This window comes from Dermacentor albipictus, chromosome 4 (assembly GCF_038994185.2).
Source record: "Dermacentor albipictus isolate Rhodes 1998 colony chromosome 4, USDA_Dalb.pri_finalv2, whole genome shotgun sequence".
Classification (NCBI taxonomy): domain Eukaryota; kingdom Metazoa; phylum Arthropoda; class Arachnida; order Ixodida; family Ixodidae; genus Dermacentor; species Dermacentor albipictus.
This window is the reverse complement of record NC_091824.1, coordinates 176,671,661-176,691,349: the sequence shown is the minus strand read 5'-3', so window position 1 is coordinate 176,691,349 and position 19,689 is coordinate 176,671,661. Positions and strand designations below refer to the sequence as shown.

At 44.9% G+C, this 19,689-nt stretch overlaps 1 protein-coding gene across 2 annotated transcripts in view; it reads left to right on the top strand.

Moving 5' to 3' along the window:
- Positions 1–16,218, top strand: part of LOC135908621 (centrosomal protein of 78 kDa-like) — a 102,461-nt gene extending 86,243 nt beyond the window's left edge. The window contains exons 9-12 of one of the 2 annotated variants that reach the window (XM_070537864.1): positions 9,559–9,636; positions 9,793–9,944; positions 10,046–10,645; positions 15,814–16,218. In XM_070537864.1, coding sequence (XP_070393965.1) covers positions 9,559–9,636; positions 9,793–9,944; positions 10,046–10,645; positions 15,814–15,973 — 990 coding nt within the window. In that variant the 3' untranslated portion in view covers positions 15,974–16,218. Of the gene's footprint in view, positions 1–9,558; positions 9,637–9,792; positions 9,945–10,045; positions 15,780–15,813 lie in introns of those variants that run through there. The other variant, XM_070537863.1, reaches the window with a different exon arrangement.
- Positions 16,219–19,689: the final 3,471 nt, after the last annotated feature.

The window sequence follows — 19,689 nt, the reverse complement described above, 5'->3', positions numbered from 1 at the left end:
GGGGTAGGGTTCTTAATCCATAAGGACAAAGCGGGCAACATTGACGAATTCTACAGCATTAATGAGAGGGTAGCTGTAGTTTTAATCAAACTTAATAAGAACTATAGGTTTAAAGGTATTACAAGCCTGCGCTCTAACATCCAGTCACGATGATGAGGAAGTAGATCAGTTTTATGAAGTTGAATTAGCGATGAGAAAAGTGCAAACTCAGTATACTGTAGTAATGGGCGACTTCAGTGCATAAGTGGGGGGAAAGCAGGCTGGTGATCAAGCAATTGGCAGCTACGGCGTTGATTCTAGGAACGCTAGAGGAGAGACGCTGGTAGAATTCGCAGAAAGGAATAAGCTTCAAATAATGAACACCTTTTTCAGGAAGCGTAGCAACAGAAAGTGAACCTAAAAAAGCCCTAATGGTGAAACAAGAAATTAAATTGACTTCATACTTTCTGCCGATCCCAGCATAGTGCAGGATGTAGAAGTGATAGGTAGGGTAAAGTCCAGTGATCATAGGTTAGTGAGAGCTAGGATTCACCTCAATTTGAATAAAGAAAGAGCAAAATTGGTCAAGAAGAAACAGGTCAACCTAGAGGCAGTAAGGGTAAAAGCAGACAAATTCAGGCTCATTCTTGCAAACAAATACGGAGCCTTAGAACAGAGAGATGATGATGAAATAGAGCTTATAAATAAAACCGTAAGTAGGTTGGCTCCAGAGGCAGCAATTGATGTGGGAGGCACGACACCAAGGCAACCAGTAGGCAAGCTCTCCTAAGTTGCAAAGAACCCAACAAAAAAAACGACAAAAAATGAAAGTGTCCAACTCAAGAGAGAAGATAAAATTCTCGGAACTGTAAAAACGGATCAACAAGACGAAAATAAGTTATATTCGGAACTATAACATGAGAAAGACTGAAGAAGCAGTTAAATATGGACACAGCCTGAAATCAGTGAGAAAGAAACTTGGCATGGGACAAACCAAGATGTGTGCAGCAAAAGATAAGCAGGTTAGTATCGTCAGCAATCTCATAGATATAGTAAAAGCAACGGAAGAATTCTATGCTGACCTGTACAGTACCCTGGGGAGTCAGGATACCTCAATTAGAAACAGTAATGAACAGGATACAGAAACTCCTCCTATAACTAGCGATGAGGTCAGAAGGGCCTTGCAAAACATGAAACTGGGAAGAGCAGCAGGAGAAGATGGAATGACAGTCGATTTAATCAAAGATGGAGGAGACATAATGCTAGGAAAACTAGCGGCCCTCTATACAAAGTGTCTATCGACTGCAAGGGTCCCAGAAAACTGGAAGAATGCAAACATTATACTAATCCACAAGAAGGGAGACGTTAAAGAACTGAAAAATTATAGGCTGTTAGCTTATTCCCAGTATTATATAAAATATTCACCAAGGTAATTTCCGATAGAATAAGGACAACACTGGACTTCAGTCAACCAAGGGAACATTCAGGTTTCAGGAAGGGATACTCTACAATGGATCACTGTCCATGTCATTAATCAGGTAATCGAGAAATCCGCATAGTATAATAAACCTCTCTGTATAGCTTTCATGGATTACAAAAAGGCATTTGAGTCAGTAGAGATGATGCCAACAGTCATAGCGGCATTACAGAATCAAGGAGCACAGAGCGCTTGCGTAAATATCTTGGACAATATCTACAGAGGTTCTACAGCTACCTTAATTCTACACAAGAAAAGCAGGAATATACCTATAAAGAAAGGGGTCAGACAGGGAGACACAATCTCTCCAATGCTATTCACTGCGTACTTGGAATAAGTATTCAAGCTAATAAACTGGGAAGGCTTAGGAGTAAAAGTTGACGGCGAATATCTCAGCAAACTTCGGTTTGGGGATGACATTGTTCTATTCAGCAACAATGCAGACGAGTTACAACAAATGATTGGTGACCTTAACAGAGAAGGTGTAACAGTGGGGTTGAAGATTAATATGCAGAAGACAAAGATAATGATGAATAGCTGGGCAAAGGAACAAGAGTTCAGGATTGCCAGTCAGCCTCTAGAGTCTATGAAGGAGTACATTTACCTAGGTCAATTAATCGCAGGGAACCCTGATCATGAGAAGGAAATTAACAATAAAAATTAGTTATTGCATACGGCAGACATTGCCAGCTCCTGACTGGAAGCTTACCATTATTATTGAAAAGGAAGGTGTAAAATCAATGCATTTTACCCATGCTGACATATAGGGCAGAGACTTGGAGACTGACAAAGAAGTTTGAGAACAAGTTAAGGACCGCGCAAAGAGTGATGGAATGAAGATTGCTAGGCATAACGTTAAGAGACAAAAAGAGAGCGGTTTGGATCAGAGAGCAAACAGGTATAGACGATAATCTTATTAATATCAAGAGAAAAATTGGAGCTGGGCAGGTTATGAAATGCACAGGTTAGGTAACCGTTGGACCATTGGGGTTACAGAATGGGTGTTGTTGGAATCCCAGCACTGACGCCTGTTGTTGCAATCGGACCGCTGGCACGAGTTGTTGCAACTGGGTCGCAAGCCCCAAGGGTAGCATTGGCCTGGCGGCCTGGGGCACAACTGGAAGCATTCGAAGGTCCTGGCAAAGCATGAGTCGACTGCTAACAGAACAACTTGTTTATTCTAGCATCGCAAAAGAGCGGCCGGTCAGGTCGACCGAAGTGGAGAGACGGGAGAGCACGTTACTCAACAGAAGAAATCGGAGCCTCTCTCCTGGCATCCGGGGGCAGCTGCTCTTATACTCTTGGAGTTGAGGGCAAGAGGGAACGTCACGGAATGAGACCACGTGACAGCAGGGCACGGACAAGCTGAGAGACATGTTGAGACGCGTGTAGTGACGCATCAGTCGGGCCGGCGCCGGTCAGACCTCCTCGCCTCACACTTGGGGAGCTCCTCTTCCCGGCTGCCGCGCTTTGACAAGCGTGGGCACACACACACACACGCACACACGAAGACACGTGGCACTGAAACATGCCTGGACGCGCTTGGCGGGGATGCGTTGCGGCAGCTCCGAACGGGCCAAAATGTCCGCCGCTTTGAACGAAGCGCCGGCGTCCGTGTCATCCACGCCGGCTATACCGCGCGTCGTAGGCGAAATGTAGCAGTGTCAAGAGAAGGGAAACGCAATCAAGGACGACAGAAGACTAGGTGGAGCGATGAAATTAGGAAATTCGTGGGCGCTAGTTAGAATCGGCTAGCGCAAGACAGGAGTAATTGGAGATCGCAGGGAGAGGCCTTCATCCTGCAGTGAATATAAAATGCTGCTGCTGCTGCCGCCGCCGCCGCCGCCGCCGCTGCTGCTGCTGCTGCTGCTGGCCGTATCGACACTGGTCTATAATACGTGACGTCATTTTTGTCTCCTTTCTTATATAAAGCCACCACGCGAGCCACTTGCATTTTGGATGGAAAAACGCCCGTTGAAATACATAAGTTATATGTATATATATATGTCCGCACAGGAGCAATTTTATTTATTGCGTATTTGACTGGCCTTACTTGCAACCCACCAGCATCTTGTTTGTTGTTTTTTTTTCTTGTTTTTTTTTTCAAATGAGAGAAAGTTGTATTTCTGTGAGAAAGAATGAGGTGCGCGGCACTGTAAAGGTCTTTTCTTTCTTTAGGTCATGGCAAACGGTGCGCGTTACAGTGGGGGCGGGCTCCCTTCTTCTTTTTTTTTGTCACAAAAGATGGGTGTGCGTTACAATCAAGGGTGCCTTAGAATCGAGTACTAAATATGGTAATCTGGCCCCAAAATGCACGAATTGCATTCAGCACCTAATTTCATTATAATGGGTTTCCAGTACGTGGGACTTGCTTTGCACATGGAATATTGTTACCTTGCCAACGTTGCGGCGTGACTGTCAAAATGCACCGGGCACTGCTGTCGCACCTGAGTACCGTGTGAACGGTGTCTGTTGCCACCTGTAAGAGGTGCTGCTCCTCATGCCCGCTGGAAACTGCTCTCCGTGTGGTGTCGAGATGAGTTCAAGTAAACAGTTGAAACGGTGTTAGCGCCCACGTTCATGTCATGGAGGACTAGTGACAAACATCTGTTTTAAAAAAACTTGCTTATTATAGTCTTGGATGTGCAAGAAAATACCTCATTTCCTATGCAAAACAGTGTTCAGAAAGTAACAAATAAGCATGCTGTAGGCACTCTGGACAGAGTTGAAAATACTTTGCCTAGGAAAAAATTTCCTGAAAGAGAAAAAGAAAACACACAATGGCTAATTTTACTCTACTCAGGATACGACTCATTCTTTGCTGAAGCTGTGCAGCATGCTGACATTTGGCCACTGCTTGGCAAATATAAATGGATGCCCCTCAAATGCTGCACAAGAAAAGCTCAAATCACACAGTACCACTTTCTAAGTGCAGTTCACGAGAGCAATGCAGAAGTTGTGTTGACAAACCCTCTCAGAAGCCAAATTGATCAGGAGACACTAGTTTAAATTTGGATGAGTCATTAGTCAAGCATTTGTATATTACGTTTTCAGTTACTTTGATAAAGAAAGGCAAAATGCAATTTCGATGATAATTAGTGATGCTTTCATGATCGCCTTTCCTAAAGCTTAGGATTACTTCACCTGATTTGAGGCAATTGTGAAATGCACCACCATAAAATCATTTGTTTGCTATATCTGCTAGTACTAATGAAATGAAATCCTTTTTTTTTTTTACTCTGGCCTAATGTTCAAGGGGTAGATGAGAGCAAGGCCAGGATCAGTTGTTGTAAAAGATTCTTTATTCTTTATTCAAGAATTACCCCGCATTGCCCGAAGGCGTTATAGCAGGGGGGTTACAGGAGGGAAAAAAACAAATCTTCATTCGTACAGCACACTTGCTCTTCACACAGCTGATTCCACTCCACAATAGTTTTCACAAAAAAGGAATCCGCAAACAAGTGCGTCCTGGCACGGTATTCGCGAATTTTAAGTGAATGGTCATTACGCCTAGAAATATAATGTGGTTCTTTCAAGTAGCTTTTACTGCTAATTCCAGTCTTATTATTAAATATGAGGTATAAAAACTTCAGTCTCAACTTTTTCCGCCGAGAGGAAAGCAGCTCCCAATTCAATTCAAGTTTCATTTCAGTACAACTTTCTCTCCGCCCATACCGCCACAGGACGAACCTAGCAGCTCGGTTTTGAATTCTTTCCAGCTTATCAATCAAGTTTTTCTGCACGGGGTCCCAGACGGCACAGGCGTATTCCAAAATTGGTCTAACACATGTTAAGTAAGCAGTTTTCTTTAGGTTCGGCTGTGAACATTTCAAGTTCCTCTGAATAAAATTGAGTGCCCTACCAGCTTTTACAATGACGTCATCTACATGAGCAGACCATGAACAGTCGGATGAGAGCGTCACACCTAGATACTTGTATATAGGTTCGTTTTTTATCAGGGTATTATTTATCTGGTAAAGATTTACAATCCGCTTCTTCTTTCTTGTAAAACATACATGAACACACTTTTTTAAATTCAAATTCATCTTCCATGTGGAACACCAAGTATTAATACATTCTAAGTCAGATTGTAACATGGCAGCATCTTGTTCACTCTTAATCTTCCTATAAACAACACAATCGTCGGCAAACAACCGAATACATGATGAAATACCAACAGAAATATCATTTATATAAAGTAGAAACAAAAGTGGCCCTAAGACTGAGCCCTGTGGGACTCCTGACGTCACATCAGCGTATGCCGAGCTTTTTCCATTCAAAACAACACATTGTCGGCGCTGTGACAGATAATTTTCAATCCAAGCGAGTACGCTTGAGTGAATGTTTAACATTTTAAGTTTAATAAGAAGAAGTGGATGTGACACTGTATCGAATGCCTTGCGAAAGTCTAAAAAGATACAATCTGTTTGTCCTCCCTCGTCAACATCGAATGCCAATTCGTGATAAAATTCAATTAATTGTGTTGTGCAAGATAGACCTTTCCGAAACCCGTGTTGTTCTTTGATTAGTATATTATTATTTGTTATGTGACGCATTATCTCGGAATATATAATATGCTCAATGATTTTGCACGAGATGGATGTTAGTGAGATCGGCCTGTAATTCGCGACATCTCTTTTCGAACCCCCTTTATGAATGGGTACAACTTGAGCGGTTTTCCAGTCATTAGGTAAGAGTCCTGTGGATAGCGATTTCTCATAGATTAAATAAAGGTACATCGAGATAGGTGTAGCACACCGCTTTAGTATACGTGGAGATATACCATCCGGACCGTTTGCTTTGGCTTCATCTATCACCTTTAGGAGTGCCTCGATGCCTCTAACGCTTAATTCAACTTGTTCCATTAAAGGAAGTCTGCTTGCATGTGGTGTAGAGCTATGATTGGATTTAGGTAGGAAGACAGATTGAAAATATGTATTCAAACACGTTGCCTTTTCAAAATCGTCTGTAATTATTTGTTGATTACAAACAATTTCATTTATTCCTACAAAATCTGATCCGCATCCTTTTAAAAACCTCCAAAATTGTTTAGGATTAGTTTTCATTCTGTCGTTGAGTGTCTTAAAGTACTCTTCCTTCGTATTTTTTATAGCAAACTTATACTCCTGTGTTACTTCAGATAACTTTTTTATGTGATTCATACTTTTAGTTCTTTTGTATCTATTAAATGCTCTCTTTCTTTTTTTAATTATTCTGAGAATACGCGAATTCACCCAGGGTTTCTTACGTTTTTTGAGTCTGGTGGAGTCTACGCTTGGAACATACTTGTCCGTAAGCTCAAGCAGTTTATCTTTAAATACCCGCCATAAACCATGGATGTCGTAATCCTCAGCAAGACATTCAAAAACCGGCAAGTAATCGAGGAGCTCCTGGGAGATACTAGGATAATCACCTTTTTCGAAGAAAAAAACTCTCCTTGAAGTGCGTGACGTTGATCGGTTAATATCTGTTTTAATGTTTGCAATGACGGCGTGATGGTCACTTATTCCTGGTATTATATAAACCGAGCTAATAAGTGTAGGGGAACTGCAGAACAAAAGGTCCAGAATGTTACTATTCCGAGTTGGAGCACTGACATACTGTAATAGTCCGAAGGTGTTTACAAGATTTTTCATTTCTAAGTTAACACGGCTGTCAACTTTGCATACACATTCACCTTCAAGCCATTCCAAGTCAGGTAAGTTAAAGTCACCCGCAAGCAAAATAGGCTGCCGGGATGCCTCCGAAACGATGTCAAACAAAGATTGCAACAGTTTGAAGTTTGAGTTCGGTGGTCTGTAGAATGATCCAACAGCGTATGAGGAGTTATCAGGTAGGGTGACTGAGCACCAAATTGATTCGACATCGTGGGTATCAAGATCTAGCATAAATGATTTAAGAGAAGAGTGAATTAACAAAAACACCCCTCCACCGAGGCGGGGCCTGTCCTTCCGATAAGCAATGAATTCTTTAGGGAATACTTCGCTATCCGCGATAGACGGGTTCAGCCACGATTCTGTGCCAAAAACGATGTCAGCCTTGACAGACTCTATCAGACCGGCGAATTCATCGACTTTGTTTATTATACTCCTACAGTTTACTACAACAGCAACGAGGTTACGACATACTTGTTTCATTTTCTTTCTATTGCGTCACCGTTCCCTGAATGGAACAACTTCTTTTTTTTCTTTGTCCCACGTGAAGGTCTTTCCGTTAATAATAAGTTTGTCGAAGTTTAGCTTTACCTTGTTATTGCTATCCGCTTTTTTAACTTTTGCGTATTCCCACAGATGCTTCCGTATTTCTCGGGTCTCGGATGAATAGTCCTGATCCACACTGTAGGGTGACCCCTTGAACTTATTAGCATTTGACAAGACATCCTGTTTTTCCTTATATGAAGAAAAATTTACTATGACTGGCCTTTTGAACCTATCACTGTAACGACCTACTCGGTGTGCCCTTTGTATCGAATTCAGTTCGATCCCCAGGTTAGTTTTGCAAATATCTTTAACCAAGTTTTCGGATTGAATCCACGTTTCAGAATGGTTTCCGTCATTTATTCCATAGAAGACAAGATTAAGCCTGCGACTTCTGTTTTCAAGATCAACGTTTTTTTTTCGCATTGCAGATACTTGTTGCTCAAGTGATCGTATTGCATTTCCTTGAACCGACACTAATTTATTTACCGTTCCAACCCGTTCCTCAGTTACACCAAGCCTACTGTTTACTTCCGCCAGCATAGCCTCGTGTTTGGCTAACTTGGTATCGATGGTATCTAGCTTGCTCATGATTGCTGCCTGACCAGTCTGTAAACTTTTAAGTACCTCCATTGCTGCTTCGGTGAGAGGTCCAGGATTAAGCTCGACATCGCCCGATAGCAACAAAAGAAGAATCAAGTACAACACTCTATTGACAAAGAGGCGGCAATTTCGGCAAGACACTCGCGCGCACATTCGTCTGCGATGGTGCGCAGTAGCAATTATCGTGGGAGGAGCCGGCAACGCATATAGCGCACCATGAAGTTGCAATGGATAGTAAGTACTAACCTGCATAACCAACAGTAGTGTTAGCTGCGCGTCAGCCAGCGTGCCGGCTCCAAATCCCACGAAGCCAAAGTGCTGCGCGGTTAAGTAGGTTCGGTTGGTGTCACGTGGTCCTCGATGCTCAACAGGGATTGGTAGTTCGTCGTCGACGAGTGGCTCATTTAAACGATGATGTAAGGCGGTGATGACTGGCAATCCGCTGTCAAACTTGTTTGTCGTCGTGGCCCATCCGATTTCGCTTGATGAAGACGGTTTCGGCGATAGTGGGAGCAGTGCCCGGTCACCATCCACACCGAGCAGGATCGCTGATCCGATTGCAATAAGGACCTGCATAACCAACAGTAGTGTTAGCTGCGCGTCAGCCAGCGTGCCGGCTCCAAATCCCACGAAGCCAAAGTGCTGCGCGGTTAAGTAGGTTCGGTTGGTGTCACGTGGTCCTCGATGCTCAACAGGGATTGGTAGTTCGTCGTCGACGAGTGGCTCATTTAAACGATGATGTAAGGCGGTGATGACTGGCAATCCGCTGTCAAACTTGTTTGTCGTCGTGGCCCATCCGATTTCGCTTGATGAAGACGGTTTCGGCGATAGTGGGAGCAGTGCCCGGTCACCATCCACACCGAGCAGGATCGCTGATCCGATTGCAATAAGGACCTGCATAACCAACAGTAGTGTTAGCTGCGCGTCAGCCAGCGTGCCGGCTCCAAATCCCCGTATGCGATGATATTACAAACTTCTGGCATTATATAGAGATAAAATGAATGGGGACTGCATGGAAATCTAGGTAAAGGTAAATCACATTGTAAATCATCACAGTACTGAAATTGTTACTGAAAACAATGGCTAAATCTTTACGGTAATTAAAACTAAGTAATCAGAACAAGGTGAGTGTTCAGGCACATCTGAATTCACTTTTGCTGAGAACCTTTTTCTGAACTCTGCCTTGTATTATGAAACCTAATCTGTGTAATCCGATTCACATATGTCCAATAACTTTATTTTGCTTTTGATCTTATTATAATAATTATTATTAACTTATATTGTATTTCTGCGCCATTCAAGGAGGACCTGCGTCAATGCCAAGAAACCTTGAGAAACGAGCAAGAAGCCAGGCAAATAGTGGAAAGAAAACTACTTGAGGTCAGTTTTTTGTTCTTACCCATAACTTGACTGAGTTAAGTCCTGCCTTATGACAAGGCCCATAGTTAACTCATTATCATGCACAATTTTAACATGCATATAGTAGCGTATACAAACTTAGCTATCTCTCTCTCTCTCTCTCTCTCTCTTTTGCAGCTCTTTGAGGAAAATCGACAACTACGTTCTCAGCAGTGCAAGGGTTGTCAGCAGCTTGGATATTCATTGGTTTCAGATGCGCTGCTGAAGGACATAGAAAGGGCTTTCATCAAGTTCCAAGTCTTCCTGGCTGCTAGCGCTAGCACAAATAGGTGAATTCATCTGCTGATTGTTGTGTGCAATTACTATGCTGCCTTGAGGCATAATGAAGCAAAAAGAGGCACACATTTATTCTCTTTCGTTTTCTTCCCAGGGATCCCATCGAGAAAGTACCACAGGCTGCCAGGCAGTCTGAGGATGTGCATAGTGTGACATGTCCTGGACAACTGCCCATGGTCGCACCAAGATATTCCAGTAGTGTTCGCTCAGGCTCAGGTGATGACCTGTACTCCACAAGAGATCACACTGGGGACCCAAGCACACACAGCCGCCCCATCCTGACTCGTGGACCTGTGCCCACGAGCAAGACCGTGGCATCAAAACCACCTGTGCCTCCCCAGGCAAAGCCTTTTCAAGTGTTTGTCCAAAGCAAAGCCAAACAGATCATTTCAGAGAAGAGAAATCAAGGTAACAGCAGCACAGCCGACGCCACTTCTTCAGTCACTCGACACAAAGAAGGCCCCAAAAAGAACGCCACTTCATTCAAGGCAGCTGCAGAGGAGTCCATACAGGGCAGTCGGCCAAGAAGAACGCTCAGCGACACTTTAGCTGCTCCACTAGAGTCATCAAAGCGGCTCTCAGAGCTGCTTGGCATTGATCAAGTTCCTTCCAAGCTCATGTCTAGTACACTGGGATCACCCGAGTTCTTTCCACTGGAAACATTGGACAGTGAGGCTGGCTCATTGGGATACAGGTATGACTTCAATAGTATCGCTTCAATGGCGTCGGCTCTGTCAGAAGCTGAAGAAAAAAATTCTTCAACAAAGCATCTTGTAACCTCTAGCTTGGCTTCAAAGCCCAGAACATCACAGAAGCCACACAACAAAAATTCAGCTTCCAAGAGCTCACTGTCTTCACATGACAGCACTTTAGTCTCCTCAATTCAGGAGGAGATGGCATCTACCGGCTCCGCGTCATCCACCAGTAAACACCCACCCGAAGCACCAGCTACTGTTGGATATCTGAGCAACACTGCAGCAAAACGGTTCACTTTAGAACAACAAAGTTATCAGAGCCAGGCTTCTCTGTCTGATGCAATGTCACTTTCACAAATGCCAAGCAAGTCTCTTAACATGGATACAGCTGAAATTACTGTGAGCAGCATCCATAGCACCACGAAGCACAAGAAAGCAGCAAAGAGCTCATTTCGAGACTCACACCGCCACAGCACCCCAACCCTTAGCAATAATGCTTCTCAGGGCATCTTTGAAGTGATCTCAACTCCGTCCAATGTTAGTTTGTCCCGAAACCAATCGGAGGTGTCGACACCTTCCACTCCAGACACTACAACACCACCACAGCTGGCGGGAAGTGATTTTGATGGGTTCTAGCACTCTCTTTACTGACTGACACCAGAGCATTGAGCTCAACAATATTGTACCCAAGGCCTGGTTTTTTTCATAGAGCGCCATGAAAACATGTGGGCAAGAAGAAGGTATTTAAAGATATTGCTTCACTGCGAATCTTCCTTGTCTACATAGTTTCATGCTAATGTTTGAAGCACTATATCCTATAGAATTGTGTTGTTCTGTGGGCTTTATGAAAGGGCCATTGGAAATGAAACAGTTGCTCAATAGTCATCAAAAACCAAAAGTTTTCTCTAATATATCCGCTAGAACCACAGTTGTTTTCACAGTGATCACACCCACAGACCCTCACCCCCGTTTGCAAACAGCTTGACGTCACTGCATGTGCCCGTCCCATGTACCGCACCTCCGAGGTGGGCATTGGTTGGCAAAGGTCGTACAGCCGACCGGTTCTCTGTATAGGAGCACTGCTTCTATCTAAGCTGCTGCAATCACAATTTTCGCATGTTGCTATGTTCTGAAGGGACAGCATCTACGAACTGTTCTTAAAAAGTAACCGTCCCCGTTTGGCTGGCATATTAAGATACCATTGTTGCCAAGTGCATGGTGTCCTTGAATCAGCATATGGTGATTTCTTAAGAAATCACCCTATGCTCTTTTGCAGATCAAAGAGCCAGAAAAATTACATTATGCTTCAAAAGCAAATATGTTACAACAGAAGATTAACCTTTTCTCAGTGCCAACACGACGCTTCGCTTAAATGACTGATTTTTGGCAAACATTTTGCATTGTATTGACATGAATGCACTTAATTTATGTCCATTTACATTGTAATCTTAAATGATATACAAGAGTAACTTCGTCTACAACTATCAGCCATACGCAGTGGCGGTGCTTAAGTTACAATGGGGGCGGAATTAAAAAACAGTCCTTACCATGGTTTAGGTGCACGGTGAACAACCCCAGGTGGTGAAAAACAAATCCGAAGCTCTCCTTTACAGCGCCCTTCATAAACCACTCTGCTTATTAGCGATGTTAAACACCATACTTTAATTAATTTACCCTTTTACTCATCACAATGCAAATGCACGAAGCATATTATAAGTAATGCATAATTAGTTGTGCATTAACTTTGCTGCGCATGTGGCCTTTCTTTGCTGCTTGTAACTTTAAAAGACTCAGTTTTGTGTAGAACTTGTTGCTGGGCGAGTTGGTTGGGATCCAATGAATACATTGTTCCGCCAAAAAAGGAAAAAAATAAAGACTTGGGAGGGAGAGTACGAAACAATCAGCACTCAATCAGCGCTCAATCTTTTGTTTTGTACTCTCCCTCCCAAGTCCTTATTTTTTTATTTTTTCCTTTTTTGGCACAACAATGTGTTCATTATAACCCAGTTTTGTGTTCTTATATGCACAATCACAGCTTAAATTTGTGATGGAAACGCAAGTATAAAAACAAGAAATAAAACAAAAAAGTTCACTGTTTTAGTTGAGACCCATGAGATCTGCATAATGATTTTAGTGGGTTGCGTTTTGTGCAATCCTCATGGCAAAGAGTGCACATGCAGGTTGGGCAACGGTAAAAACATGCTGGTAGCGCATGCACATTCCTTATGGCGAGGCGTACGCTGTTCCCGGAATGGTCAAAACACATGGTAGGAGCTCATATTCAGTTGTACCTTTAAGCAAATAGATTATGCTCTAGCAATTTCTTTTCTTCACACAGCACTAACAGTGCTGAGATATTCGCACTCAATGATCATCGCATCTCATTCCTTTGAATAAAGAGAAAATGAGACATCCACCCGATGTTCATTCCTTTCTACCTGTACAAAAATGATGGGCCCAGAAATTCTGTCGACGCCTGGTCACTGCGACAAGTTGCATTGCTGATCGTGCATTACACCACAAACGTACGCACAACCACGTGACAATGTGTTCCATTTCCCTACAGAAAGATGAGCCGAAACCATTGCTATTTCTTGCTGCGCATTCCATCACACAACAACATACATAGTGCATTTCTGAAGAACAGATGATGTCACTGTCCATCACACAGGCAACCAAAAACCACCACATTGTTCACACTTTTGCAAGTAAAAAAACCAGCATTTTTTTATTTTGCCAGTTTTTTATCACGCAGTTTACCACCCACCAGTGTTCTCCATCACACACTACTGCTAATCTGACTGACGAGATTGTTGCGGATGCTCACGAAAAAAAGATGTGTCAACTTGGCGCACACCAAGCACTATGCGACTGCACCCTGCCACGCAGAGGCGACATTTTACCGACCAGACCCACTCTACAAGCGCTGGTGATGTTGCCTTCATTGTGTCATGTACCGAGGGAGAGGTCTGTCAGAGACTGCTCATTGCCTAATTTAAGGAGGGAATAGGTTTGGGCATGTTGGTAATTCATCGTTGTACAACATACATAGTGCAGCAAGAACAAAAAACAGGTCGAGACAGGACAGGCGCTGACCTTCAACTAAGGTTTTATTGTGGATCTTTAGCATACATATGTACGCATATCTGAATCTGCAAATGGAAAGAACTGACAGCGAGGAAGAATGTAAATTGCCACACACCATCTTGACTTCTTGGTGTAGACTGCGCGTGGCAGTTTACCTTCTTCCTCTCTGTCAGTTCGTTCCATTTGCAGATTCAGATGTCTGTACATATTGACTCTTTCCACGGAGCACTTTGTTCTAGAGAAAAGAGATGGCACTTTCGGCGGCGCGCACAGAAATACAAAACCATTACCGCATCTACCTTCTGTGCGATGAGCTGTCCAATATGCAACCGAGTTTTCATTAACGCACTGTGCTTCAATCGTGCTGCAAATTTTGGAGCGGTGAATTGAAGGCGTGTGCAGTAGTTGGCTGCGAGAATAGTGACTGGCATATTAAGGAATGGAATGAGTCTGTGTGACCATGCTCACGGCCTACTGCTACTCAAGGACAGCCTGTGTTGCCAGCTCTTTGCAATGCCACAACTTTCCCCCAGAATAAAAGCCTTCACTCATCTGCCAGCGTTGTATCGCTAACCTCCAAAGAAAAAACTTCCCGGAACGTCAGCAAGAGTGAGCACTGCTCGTTGAACAATAACAAAGGGAGTAAGTAGTGCCATTTCCTGTCATAGTAGGTTTGGCACACGTTATATACACACATCTACCCCAACTGGCATGCAAACTTACTCACGTCCACTCTGTCACCAACGTATCAAGCATAGGACAGGTGAATGGGCACACATTTGAATATATGCACACTTTATATGCGCAATAAATGGCTGACTACACTGACAGCATACGAATGGTTGAAGCTGAATGTTTCATGATGGTCCGCAAGAGTACGCGAGTTACCAGAGATGATACATCTTTGCTACAAGGTATTACAATGCACAGACAAGCTACGTTTCACGCCTTGGGCCCTGTAAGAACAAATGTATCAGAACTGAGCACACCCGCGAGCAATTAGACAGAAAATAATCAGATGGTGAACACACTGAGAAATTTTACTGAGCCAGAAATGTGACAAGCTGCTGCTTCAAAGTATTTGCCAGATAAAGAACATGAAGCGAAACTTGCTGATCCTGATTCATAAGAGAAAAGCTTGAATAGCTTGGAACACACATTTAGCCCCACTTTTAGAAGCGCCAACTACACTGCTCATGCCATTTGGACGTAGCTTAACCAGCTCCGAAAGTGCTTTTACATGTACTCTGAAACTCTGAAACCAAAGCTTCGTGTCGTCCACCCAGTCATCGTCTGTGATATCTCCTGAAACAGAGGTTTGCTAAGCCACACCGGCGTCGTACACATCCATTGTAAACTTGTAGACACCTTAGGCAACCAGTGGGCACGTCACCATGTGATCAAACATGGCAGCGCCCACAGGATCGACACAAAAAGGGTCAGTGTTCTCAGGATCCAAACTAAAGTCGGTCACTGTCAGTGCTTGTCCTGTTTCGACCTGTCCTTCGTTCTTGCTGTGCTATGTATTCTGTATAAACCTAACTTAAGTTTGTACACATGCCTCTCTTACTGGTGTTTTCTATGTTCACATTGAATATATCTGTAATAGTGAACTTTCATATTCGTGTCAACCTTGAACAAGTACCTTTGAAAAATAGCTCATATGCCACATGAGTAGGTCTAGCCCACCGGCCCGGTCAGGAATTAGCTGTGTGCGCAACGAGTTCATGGCCTCACCGGGCTTGCAATAAAGTTTCTTCATTCACTGACTCATGCCCATGAGTATGCCTGCGAACTATGTACAATAAGTTCTTATCAGCATTCTGCACTTCAAGTATTTATTTTTATGCATATATTTGCTTCAATTCTATTTATTTTTTAAGTGCTGCCTCCAAAGGTTTTGTTCTCACCAGTAGTATGTTTATTATTTTGTGGTTCAAGTGCATTCTTGTTAGACACTAGGATTTCAGTTTTTGGACACTTGGGAAGTGAGCAAGTTGTCTACAAGCCTGCCTGAATAAATGCGAGTGTGTAGCATGTCGCTGATGCAGGCCTTCTTTGTTTTTTCCCCTCTTCCCAGGCTTTTGCCAATCCAGACACTCGTCGATCATGCGCATTCTTCTGGTGCCATTTTTGCTTGTGCTGAAGCTGAACCATCATGTAGCTTGGCACCAGTGCCTTGGTGCAGCCTCCTCCAGATGATCTCACTTGCGCGAATGGGGCATGCTGCAGCTCGATAGGTGCATTTCTGCACACAAAAGCAGTCTTCTCATACCACTATAGGGAATCGACCAAGGATTATGTGGATAAATCAAAACTACCATAGAAATTACATTTCACTTTTAAAATTTATTCATCAACAATGTCAGTTTTACATAATGTTGCATACAGTGTTGTTAAACAGTGTCAATTAACACTGTATATCAGTTAACATGGTGTGTAATTTATACAAGTGTTAATAACTTGCAAACTTCTAGCACTACTGTATTAAACACTGTGAGAAAAGTGGAATTCTGTGTTACAGCTACTACAAGAAAATGAATCTGGCAGCATGTATTGAGAAGTAAAGTACAAAACACAAATAAATATGGCAGGGTAAACAGTTGCATTCGTCAAAGAAATCCTGGGAAGTGGCGCAAGCATCCCGGTGACTGAGCCTAGGAGTCGAGTTTCCAAAAGAAAAGGTTGCACGAATGTTCAGGTTGAAGCCAGATCTGCAGAAAAATTAGTGAAATAATGACACGATGAGAAAAGGAAGTGATCTCTCATCTCAACCCCCACTCTCTGCCCCTGAAATATTTCTTTTCGTATGTGGTCTACCTAGCTCCCCTCCCTTGTTCATCCCCCCTCTGGATCCCCGGTCACGTGAGTGCCAACCTCCCTCTCATCCATGTGTGTGTGTGTGTGTGTGTGTTTGTGTGTGTGTGGTGCTGTAAAATAAGGAGCAGTGGGGCTGTGGCTAGGGGAGAGGCAACGACGACGAGAAAGAACATCCTTGTTTCGGTGCTCGATCGGCTACACTACCTCTCGCTGCTCCAGCGTTCTAGTCGCGAACGCTCACTGCTCAAAGTGCTTTGCGACATTTGGTGGAAGATGGACATTTGGTGGAAGGTGGTCCAGGTGGACTTTTCCACCTGGACAGCATGCCGAACGGCACTTCAAGAAGTCTTCGGTCGCCCTGCTGTGCGCAAACTTCAGGCTGAACAACAGCTCCTCATGGTTGCGGAACCTCCTCCGCCTAATGGTTGCGGAACCAAAGATGGGCAACCCCGGAAAGATAGAATGGTACGTAACCAAGCTTGTCAGCTTCAGACCATTTGTTGTGGGCACTCACTCGGTTGTACGATGACAGCCAGTCCTCTACGTCATGATCGTCAGTGCCATTGAATATGGGAGGATCCCGTTGGCGTGGCGCACCAGGACAGACGACCATAGGCGGTGCCATGGGTACTGCGCCACCCATGGCACCGCCTCTGGTCGTCTGTCCTGGTGCGCCACGCCAACGGGATCCTCCCATATTCAATGGCACTGACGATCATGACGTAGAGGACTGGCTGTCATCGTACAACCGAGCGAGTGCCCACAACAAATGGTCTGAAGCTGACAAGGTTGGTTACGTACCATTCTATCTTTCCGGGGTCGCCCATCTTTGGTTCCGCAACCATGAGGCTGACTTTTCCACCTGGACAGCATTCCGAACGGCACTTCAAGAAGCCTTCGGTCGCCCTGCTGTGCGCAAACTTCAGGCTGAAGAACAGCTTCGCTGTCGTGCCCAACAAAAGGGCGAAACTTTTACGAGCTACATTGAAGATGTAGTTGACATTTGCCGCCGTATCAACCCAGATATGACCGAAGATGACAAGGTCAAGAACATCTTGAAAGGTGTAGAAGGTGACGCCTTCCAGATGGTCTTGGCTAGGAATCCTCAAACGGTCAATTACCTCATAACGCTTTGCCAGAGCTATGAGGAGCTGCGCAAACAACGGCTTTCTACATGCCCAGCTCTCGCTCCGGACGTCGCACTTTCAGCTCTGAGTGATGGTGTCACTTCTACTCCTTGCAGTTCAGAAATTTTCGACAAAATCAAGCAATTTGTACGAGAAAAAGTGGCACGCCAACTCTTTCTTCTACCAGTCAGTCCAGCCGCGCTTGTCTCCTGATCTCGGCCAGGTGATACAAGAAGAAGTCGCTAACGCAGTACCACTTGCTCATCAACCGCCTCCTACGCCTGTGCCACTTACGTACGCTGCCGTTGTCGCGAATCCAAGGCCTCCGTCTGCAGGTATTCAATCCAGACTTACCAGCGCCTTTCCCTCACCCCCGCAAGCAGCTGCAACATATGCGCCTATCCCTCCCCAAGCAGCTACTGGCCGCCTCAGCGGCCCGTACGCCCACCTCGCCAACCAGTCTCCGCCTGCTGTTCTCGATCCATGGCGCACACATGACAATCGGCCTATCTGTTATTCGTGCAGCCTACCTGGGCATGTAGCACGGCTTTGCCGCTGGCGTGGATGGTATCCTTCGGATTCTCCGAGGGCACAAAGCAACGGTTTCGACTCTCCGTCCCGTTCTGCTACTGCCGCTCAGCCCTTCGAAGCCTCGTCTCCTCTTTCCCGACCCTTCAATACCCGTCGGTCTCCGTCTCCCCGTCGGCGTTCTCTGTCACCGCTTATCCGTCGCCCTGAAGCTATCCGAGAGGAAAACTAAGGACTGCAGTTCGGGAGGCAAGAAGTGCGATCTCGGTGAACTCCTCAAGACCTCATTTATTTCCTACGAACATCATTGAAGTTTATGCAGAAGACTTTGCAATTCATGCGCTTGTAGACACAGGAGCAGCAATATCGGGGGTGTCGAACCAGCTTCGCCTTACCCTTAAAAAGGTCGCGACGACATATTCGGCAATTTCATTACGTACAGCAAGCGCTGCGCCGATTGAACCCTTAGGGAAGTATACCGTACGTGTTGTTATGAGCGGCGCTTTATGCGATGTTGAGTTCGTTGTTCTGCCTCGCTGCTCCCATGCCATGATTTTAGGATGGGACTTTCTGTCCTCTCATCATGCCGTTATAGATTGTGTCCGTGCTGAACTCGCGCTGTCGCCATTCGGCACCAACGTTTTTTAATATACTGATGACGCTTCCGGTCGTGTGTTCGTCACCGCCGACACCGAGATTCCTCCATACTCTGCCGCACTTGTACCCGTTTCCTGCGTTGGGTTTTCCGACTCCACAGTTCTTTTCACGCCGTTTAAGCTTGTTGCTCGCCGTCATCCTTTCTTGCTTCCTTTTGCCCTTGTCATTCGTCAAGCTTCCAGAGCACTTCATGTATCGAACCTGTTTCCTTGCCCCGATAGCCTGCTCCACAATGAGTGTCTTGGTTATGCCGACGAAATCGAACCAAGCTTCCTTTACGATCTGCCTGACGACCCGGCTTCTCCTCCGGTGGACGCTCTGGCCCTTCAAGTTTCTCCTCCCACGCCGCCGTGTGACCAAACATTTTACCAGTGTATTGATCCCAACCTCACTCCAGCGCAGCGCGCCCAGATCGTCCATCTTCTAGACCGCTTTCGCACGTCATTTGACCTACAACAATCTCGCTTAGGCCGTACTTCCACTGTTGTCCATCACATCGACATCGGCAACCATGCACCTTTACGCCACAGGCCGTATCGAGTCCGCCACGGAGCGTAGCATGATCGCTGAGCAAGTTGCAGACATGCTCCAACGCGGTGTCATACAACCTTCGCACGGTCCCTGGGCTTCTCCTGTAGTGCTGGTAAAAAAGGAAAGATGGCACAATTCGCTTTTGCGTGGACTACCGGCGACTTAATAAGATCACACGCAAGGACGTTTATCCGCTACCCCGTATTGACGACGGGGTAGCGGACCTCCAAAGCGCCGAATTCTACTCTTCTTTAGGCTTACGATCCGGGTACTGGCAAGTGCCAGTGGCTCAG